Raw genomic sequence first — 9,501 nt, 5'->3', positions numbered from 1 at the left:
ACTGAGTCTTTGCAACTTACCTATGAACTCAGGTTCACTTTCAAAACTCCCCCTTGTTTAGATGCAAACAAATCCCTGACCAATACTGCCACCTACTGATAAGTAGGTGAGAAAACAGGACAATGAGGTAGAAAGTGATTCTAAGTTCATGAAAAATAGGAAAAGACAATAATGAAAAATCCCATGAAGTCAGTAAAATAAACTGTTTTTCCCAAAGACTGATAGAAAGGAGTTTACATTGAATTCTACAACAGCAGTCAACAAAGAATGCAGGTAACTGTGTAGAATTCCACAGTGAACAGCCAGACCAGTCTTCTCCTGTAAGCACCAAACACTCAGTTTTCCACCATTCACCAGAAACTCCCATTAGTTAAAAAAGTTAAAGCCTCAAAGAAAATACTCTTGTTTTTTAAATATTTTCCCTATAACACACAAATAAAAACATATCTAACCTGAGATTCAGTAAGGAAAAAAAAAACAACAGAAAAAGCATTTGGGTTAATATCAGAAAATCTATATTTAAGGCCATATGTACACTGTCAAGTTTCTCCCCTTAGAAGTATAGAGAGATTTTTCCTGGTTATTTAAATGAAATAATTGAACAACAGCAATGAATTTGGGTCCTGAGTCCTAAGAGAGAGTCAAAAGAAAGTTGCATCTGTATTTTTATCTATCAAGATCTGGTACTTTTTCATTATAAGCCTCCTATGTTTTTTTTTTTTTTCCCCTTTGGTAGGTAGTAAACACAGTGAAAATTAGTTGGCACTCACTTTAGAAAACCAATTATTGAAATCAGTGTATTCACTCCTGTCTTGTTTTTGAAGTTCTGCACCTCTAAAACGTTTTAAGCACTTAATTTTCCTTTTTTTATACTGTTAATTCCTTTCAATTAAGTCAAGCCATTAAATCAAACCTTATTTTGCTGTTGGGAAATTAATGCATATTGTCAAAACCAGAAACAGTGTTAACAGTGTATTTCAAAATGTCATCTCCAAAATTAGGGAAACAAGTTTATATTTTCCACATATTTTCCCACTTTCAAAATTACATAGAAGTAATGAAAGAATAGACATGCCTTTTAACAATAGTAACAGAAACATTCCATTGGTAGACTCGTAAACACATAGGATTAAAAGTAATAATTCCAAGAGAAGATAATTTAGAAAAATGCATTTAATTATAAAATTTCTTTTTAAATAAAAAAAGCAATGGCACTGATCACCAGAAAGTTATTTAAATGATCATGTCCACAGGCTGCTCTTGTAATTACATGCTAAAATTCATGACTGCTCTCATTAACGGCATTTTCCTTCCTAATTAGAGTGACACCAAGAGCTTCTGAAAACGCATAATTTTTCCTAAAGTACTACTAAAAGTACCATAAACACAGTTTGTGCAGTATTCATTTATTTCACCTTTTATTTACTATACTCTGAACTCATAAAATATTTCATATTTCTCTCTCATTCCATTTTTTTATGTACAGTATGGTGGCTCATCTCTTGTCACAATATGGTTTGTGCATTAAAATCCCTGGGAGTAGTAGTTTCCACAGCATTTTAATAAATTTATTCTGATTATTTAAAATAAGTACACAAACAAAAGCTTTTTCATGTGACTGTGTCATACCCAAAAGAATAACTCTTCCGGCAGATTTATCTACAAGTAAAAAAATCCCTCTTTAAGTAGAATACATTCTCCATTACCAGATTATACTTGAATGTATATTTATAATGCTAACACGATAACAGGTAAATCCAGCTATGACTTTTAAAATTCCATTTAGAGGAGTACAGCATATGCTAAGTGGTTTGGCTTGTACTCTTCTTGTTATCCACAATCCAGTTCTTCCACATGGATATATTTTATTTATTCTCCATATATACATATTTCATGGTTCAGTAATAATTGGCAGTTTCTGACAGTTCTATATTCTTGATAGTGGATACAGTTCTGTGCACGTCAGATGAACTGAAAAAAATCAAAATCGCTTCATGTGATACAGCAGGAAAAAGTAAGATGTTACTCTTTGAACCAATGATTCAAAGAGATGAATATTAACATTCTGTGGTGACAGGAAAACTGTTGACTTCAGTCTGTTTAGAGATGTATTGTCGTAACAACTCACCATTCCTGTCATCGTTATCACGACAAAGTCTTTTTGGTCAAAGTACACTAGTTAGGGAAAGGGAGTCAAGAGGAGGAGAGAAAGGTGAGAAAGCACAGACTATAATATAAATGGTTTTAAGAGAAAAAAGTGAGAGGGAAGAGAGTGTATTTTCATATGAGAAAAACATATGTCACACCTGGGCACATTTCATGGTGTTTATGAAAATAGCCCACAAGCCAATTAAGCCTCTTTCCTCTCATTCCAGAGACAGTCATTTTCTAATAATAACATTAATAACAACAACAAAAAAAAAAACCCTGTCATTCTGGCAGCAGCACAAATCCATAATTTTTTAAAGGCTTGAGTGTGTCACTTTTTCATAGTTGGGTACAGTTGAACACTAAAAGAGTCCTGTCATTTCTTTTATTTACACTCTTGACCCAGACAATATTATTAAGTCCTTATGGTTTATCTGCAGCTTGTTAAGTCTTCTGTGATGGCTTGGACTTTATAACCCACTCAGCATTTGGGTTGAGCTGATATAAGTCCTTCATGTAAGTGTCATCATCCAGGCAGCGTTCCCCTATTAAAGAGAGATTTTATCAGTTTAATACAGAGAGTAAATTGGAAAGCAATTTTTAAACTTAAGCCTAATGGTTTAACTCTGAAGTCTCAGACTTCAAAGCACTTCATTCACACCCTTTCCCGCTTCCCAAAATAACATTATAGGACTTGGCCAAAATGCTTGAAAAGTCGATTTAGTAGCCTTTCTCTAAATGAACGGGTTTCAAATTAAGAAGTTGGAAATATTTTATGTAATAGGCTTTTAAATGGTTGCTTAAAAGCTTATTCACCTTTATAAAGAGTGGCAACAGCTTTGAATCTACCTATATAAGAAACCACACTTAATACCGGTATCTAATAGTAAACTGAAAAATCAGAAATATTAATATTTAAATAGTCCTTACTAATAGGGCTAACAATTTTAGGCATCTAATGTCATTATGGTTTCTTTTAATTTTTTAATAAGACTTCATCTTCGTGTATTCAACTGTTGATATTTACTAACATTTTTAAGTCCCAAAAAAAAATCTACAAAGCTAATCTTAAAATATTTTCACTTTCTACTTTGAATTAAGCAGTTTCATTTATTTTTTTAACAATTTCATCTTTATCACTTTCAAGAATCAAAAAAAAGAGAAAATTTATTTTAAACTTTAAAAAAAGATGAGTAAGAGCCACTATACTGATAATTAAAAATAGACAAAATAAAAGGCCAAAATTAATTAATTTATCCTATTTCTATTTCCTATGTTACCAATGTATATATATTATTTAGTGGGAGATTAATAGAGGCAAAAATAATTTCTGCTTTCATCTTGTACTGTACTATAACAAATGTGTTGCCTTGGTCTTAAATAAGTACAACTATTTCCATTCTTAAGATGTGACTTAAGTGTATAAAAAAAGAAATTTGGAAAACTTACATCATTAACCATTCTAGAAGTTATTCCTATTATAGGGAACTCACCTTTTCGGAGGTTGAACACACTTGAGCATTTGTACAGAAGGAGCTTAAACAGGGCCCAAAAAAATCCACAGTAGTCAACAACTACATATAGCATGTTATATTGCTTTGCATTTCCTTTTTTTTCCCCCTCCAAATATTCAAACAATAACCATTGGCAATGTCAAATCAGCATACAGAATGCACAGAGAAAACAACGTGCTTACCAATATTTCCTCCGATTTCATACAAAAAAACTTCCCCTTTCTTGAGAGTCTGAGCAATCCCACTATTAGGGACAAAACAAACTGATTAGTTATACCATCAAACAGCCTGCAAGTCAATCACTTTAATGTGCTTGGGGAATTCTGGCTTGTATGGAAAATTCATAACTTAGTCACACTGTGATTATCTACACATTTGTGCTTTCCCATCTGCTAAATGTGCCGAATAGGTAATAAAATGGCACACCTGTAGATTAAAATAAACAAATTGAATCATACATCTGAAGGCAAATAATAGATCAATTTTTAAATTGGTAAATTAAAAAGAAAAGTAATATGCAACATTTTAGCTGCCAATAAAATTATAAAGACGATAAGCTGCTTTGCATAGGGGCCAGGTCCTCAAAAACTTCTATAAAGAAATGTTTCCACCTTACTTTCCATATTGTGTTTATTCAATAAGTATTTATCATGTGCTTGCTGTGCTGACAACTCTAATAGAGTGCAAGATGGATGTAAGGAGTAAGTCATGGTGCATAACCCTCCCTGTGTTGACTGTCCAAATATGGGAGGTAATACACTCAGAGCAGAAACAAATATTCATTATGAAGAAGCGTGACGTATTTACAAATCGACACTCTTCAGAGAATTAACTCTTCCAAAACACAAGGTTCAAACAATGAAAATTCGTAAAGTTCAGTGGTTTCCAAAACATTCTGTTTAAGATTTATCTGGAAAACCAGCTAAAAATTCAGATCTAGAGCTCTAGAAATTTTGATATAATATATCCAAGATAAAGCCCCCAAATCTGCTTTTAAAATGCTGTGCCCTGGATTCTGATGCACAGAAAGGTCTGGGAACCACTAACATAAACCCCAGAAGACACACTCCCTGGAACTGAAAAGAGAAAATCAGGTTCAACTTTTATTCAAGCTGTTACGAAAAAAAATATGGTATAGAAGAAGCTTTCCTAACCAGCTTCCATCTAGTTAATGATTCATCTGGTTAACCAGCTTTCTCCGTCTTCTCTGATATCCGTGGCACGTGGGACAATTAGGGCTGTATTAGCCCTTACACTTAGGCCCTCACCATGAGTTGGACCCTGACAGTCATCTCAGTTTAGTTCCAAACTTATTTGTGCTTATTTTTTAAGTTAAATTTTATTATTATTATTTACAATACAGTACGTAACCCAATAAACCATAAGTATAAAAAGAATCACTGTTTCTATGAAAATTAAATTGAATGTTTTGGGAGACTTGATAAAAAAATTCTAATCAGATATTCCTTTTGGACTGCTTCTAAAGTGTACACATTTTTGTTCCACTTTAAAGAAAGCTAGACTGGATTTTCTGGTATATGCAAACCTTTGCTTAATGCTAATCAACAAATCTATAATAAAAAAAAAAGACATCAGCCCTTCATCACAGACTGATGAGTGAATATAATTTATTGTAAGTACATCTTACATCATTTATGTGCTCATTGGCTTCAGTGAAGTGGAGGAGGAAAAAGATAGAGGGAAACAGTGTTTCCAGCTCCCACACACAGGTGGAAGGCAAGTAGGAAAAGGTTGGGAAAGAAGTGAGAGTGAAAAATATACTAACATGTACTGAAAATTTCACTTACTACGTGGCCCAGACAGATAGTACTAAGTGCTTTGTGGTCATTTTCCATGTTAATTATCACAAGACTATTGTAGGTAGGTCCCGTTATGGCCCACTTTTACAAATGAGGAACTTGAAACTTAAAAATATAAAACTAGCCCAAGGTGAAACAGGCAGAGCTGGCATTTGAACCCAGATTGTCTGTCTCTAACATCCCCAAGCCTAGGAAAGAGGCCAAGGACTGGTGAAAAAAAGGAGCTAGTGGAGAAAGAAGTTTACCAGAGTTCCCTCCAATGGAGCAGGATAAGAGTGGAGGTGGAAGAAGAGATACAGCTCCAAGAGATAGCAAATTCTTAAATAATAAAAGCACCCTAACTGAAAATGCGAATACATGGAGGGCAATTACCACAAAGCTGGTGCTTTCTCTAACAATATCTCCACCATCATTTCATGCTACACTCTAAAATCACATTGAATATAGTGTACAACATCATGGTCACATTTTATATTATCAGCAAGGAGAGGAACCAAAGAACAGGCTAAACTGAGCATTTTGGTCCTGAAAGTAAACGCTGTATAAATTAATTGTATCTAGCCTGTAAGAGCTGTTTATGGCTGAAGTCAGATCTTCAGGTACACATTCTGGGAGAGGATGGGAAGTCATCTCTGGTGGGAAGAAGGACATAGAATTGATACCAAGTGAAGGCAGGAAGTAGAGAGGAATTAGATTGACTTTGTTGAAGTGGAGAGAGCCTTTAAGGAACAAAGATATCTCAGAAACTCCAGTTACTCCCAGAACTTAATCCCAAGAAATTCCATCTGCTCCCACTCTACACCATTGGCTCCCAGATCTGTGGTGATGCCTGGATCTTCCAGCCAGAGAAGAGATAGTTAAGGGGCTGCTTTTGGAAACAGAAACCACAGATGTAGAGTTCCCGCACCACCACCTATGAAATGTGTGTCCTTGTCAAAGTCTCAGCATTCTTATCAGTAAAACAGAAATAATAGTAGTATTTACTTCAGAGTGTTGTTGAGAGGGGAGTTTATCTCAGCTTCCTGGAAGCCCAGATATTTCCAAACAGCCTCTCTTTCATTTGGTCACCCTCTGTTAAATGCAAAGACTCATCTCCTCTTCTAATTTATAAACCCTGAGAGGAGGAACTTAGAAAGGTATTTTTATATTCCTTCCAACACCTAGCAGAGAGCCTTAAACAGAGCAGGCACGAATTAAATGCTTGTGGTACTACTGTATTAAAATTGGTGATTTGGGCAGAAAACTTGATTGAAGTTTCTCAATATTAGAATGAAAAGATTAATTTCAACAAAGGACCAAAAAATGAGCTTTCCTAAGGTATGATGCCAATGCCCCTGATTTCACAGTCCCTTCTTAAATATTAGATTGGTTTTTCAACAAATGGAAAGGGAGAACAAAGCATAATAAGAAAGAATCATGTTTGACTGTAAAAATAAATTAAAGAAAAAAAGAAACCGGACTGTATTTAAAAAATAAGAATTTAAAGTATAAAAACCAAGAATTCAATACACTTGTTTGAACCTCTAAAATTCAAGAAGAGATACTGCAAAATGTCTCTCAGAAAGCATGTGCTCTAATATTGTGTGAAAGATGACAATGACTTTCAAAGGACTTTACTGCACCATAAAGCCCAACACAAGAGGTGAGAGGATCAGTCAACTCTAATGAGGATGTTGTGTTCTGCCCTTGGCCTCCAAAGCTCCAGGAATGGGCTGTCATTTATCAGTCCTTTAGGCCTTCCACTAGATTTTGCTGTTTAAATTTGTGTTTTACTTTTTATTCATCATTATCTTTAATTTTTAAAAAGTTGCATTTTTTTGTTTGTTTGTTTTAATCCCATTGTCTCCTAATTAGCAATTTCCTAACAATTTCCCAACAGTAATTAATCTCCAATCAACATATTCTGGAAAGAACACTGAATGGTCTCATGTGCCAAGCCCACCGCCAGCAGAGGGAAGGAATCCTCAAATTCAATCCTACTTGAAACAGGCTCAATTTTGGAAACAAACTACATCAAATGGGCTACACTCACGCCAAAAGCCTAAGTGTTAAGCCTGCTCTTGTTTGTGGCTGGGCAGACAAATGTTTTAAGCAGTTCTTGCCACCCCAGAGTTAAAAAAAAAAGGGGGAGATCGGGGACAGAAGACATATACAGATATAGAAAGTGAGTTATAATGTGGAATAGTTAAAACAGAAACAGGTCTCTACCTTTCTTGGCTGAGAAACCTGGCAAGAACATCACTGGCTTTTAGTTCTTCCGTGAGCTGTATTGCCATGGAAACTTTCGAAAGATGGGGAGCTTGCACTCGAATCACTCCCTGAGGAACGTCAGCCTGCAAAGCAATAATGACACTGGAACAAAGCTGGCAGCAGCTGGAATGCGAAACTCGGTACAATGCATTATATGGCAAGAGTGCTTAACTACTGCACATTTTATTTCACTACATAAAAACCTTAACTACTGTATAATATAATTTGCTAAATGACATCAAACCTCAAATATCCTCCTAACGGTGATAGGGGAACTTTATAATGCCCATGCAGTGATGCTTAATTATTTTTAAAGATGTAAAGAATGATAGCAATAACCATTACTGCCGAATTAAGTGCTGATTTCTGAGTCTTCTCTACTAGAGGGTGCTCCTTCATATAGCAATTTATGAAATTGAATCAGAAAGGAGTGACTTCATGGACTATTGCAATTTATGCCTTTTAAAAATCTTCCTGTACTTTCACAATACTTTACCAAAAAAAATTTTTCCTGAGAGTCAAAGAAAAGAGAACATATTTTCCTAATGTAGTTGAATTATTTCTGCTCCCCACGTGGTTAATGAGCTTCCATTTTTGACCAATTTTAAGCCCTATGCCCATGTATGTTAGTGCCTTTTATTTGTATTTGGAGGAAATGAAAAGATTTTGTGGTTTTGTAATGTCAAATGTTAGCTACCACATTCAAAATGTAAGACTTAATGAATTCCTAGATGTTTCTGCTAAAATAAACATCAGTATATTATTTACGACTACATGTCAAACAGATCTTAGACCTTTGAACAAACAGCATGAACAAATTATGTTTGAAGATAAAGCTTTAAACACTACCAATACAAAAGCAACACCTTGTTTAATGCACCCAAATTACTAAGCAACTATAGGGACTGTGCTAGATCTACTTACCTAGTAGATAAATAAGACACAATATTATTTTTGTGCCCACAATATCAAGTCTTTCTAATGTAAATGATCTTGAATTGTTCAATTTTTTTTTACTAGAATGGTTGTAGGTTTACAGAACAATCATACCAAAAGTAAAGTTACCATATATCACAACCCAACACACAAGTACATACTTTTCCCTATTTTCAACCCTTTGAATTAGTGTGTTACCTTTGCTACAACTGATGATACAATATTATTAAAATTATACTATTAACTACAGCCCATAGTTTACATTAGGATTCACTGTGTTGTACAGTTTGATGGTTTTTAAAATTTTTATTCCGGTACACATATACAACCTAAATTGTCCCATTTTAACCACTTCTAAATATACAATTCAGGTGTTAATTACATTCACATTCACAGTGTCGTGCTACCATCACCACCATCCATTACCAAAACTTTTCCATCACCCCAAACAGAAAAATCTGTACAAATTAAGCATTAACTCTCTATTCCCTTCCTCCACCCAGCCCCTGGTAACCTATATTCTAGTTTCTGACTCTATGAATATGCTTATTCTAATTACTTCGTATCAGTGAGATCATAAATACACGTCCTTTTGCGTCAGCTTATTTCAGTCAACATGATGTCTTCAAGGTTAATCCACGTTGCTGCAAGTGTCAGCACTTCATTCCTTTTTATGGCTGAATAATATTCCATTATAAGTATACAGCACATTTTGTTTATCTGTTCATCTGCTGATGGAGACTCGGGTTGCTTCCACATTTTGGCAACTGTGAATAATGCCACTATGAACATCAGTGAGCAAATAGCTGAGCCCCATTTTCAATTCTTTTAGG

At 34.7% G+C, this 9,501-nt stretch overlaps 1 protein-coding gene across 4 annotated transcripts in view; it reads right to left on the bottom strand.

Annotated features, from left to right (window-relative positions):
- Positions 1-652: 652 nt before the first annotated feature.
- Positions 653-9,501, bottom strand: part of ARHGAP18 (Rho GTPase activating protein 18) — a 136,808-nt gene continuing 127,959 nt past the window's right edge. For all 4 annotated transcript variants that reach the window (XM_037842957.1, XM_037842959.1, XM_037842958.1 and 1 more), the window contains 3 exons: positions 7,691-7,815; positions 3,845-3,906; positions 653-2,693 (listed from right to left, as the gene is read on the bottom strand). In XM_037842957.1, the coding sequence (XP_037698885.1) occupies positions 2,593-2,693; positions 3,845-3,906; positions 7,691-7,815 (288 nt within the window). In that variant the 3' untranslated portion in view covers positions 653-2,592. The remainder of the gene's footprint in view (positions 2,694-3,844; positions 3,907-7,690; positions 7,816-9,501) is intronic.

This window comes from Choloepus didactylus, chromosome 7 (assembly GCF_015220235.1).
Source record: "Choloepus didactylus isolate mChoDid1 chromosome 7, mChoDid1.pri, whole genome shotgun sequence".
NCBI lineage: Eukaryota > Metazoa > Chordata > Mammalia > Pilosa > Megalonychidae > Choloepus > Choloepus didactylus.
Note: the sequence above shows the minus strand (reverse complement) of the source record. Positions and strands in the feature narration are given on the sequence as shown.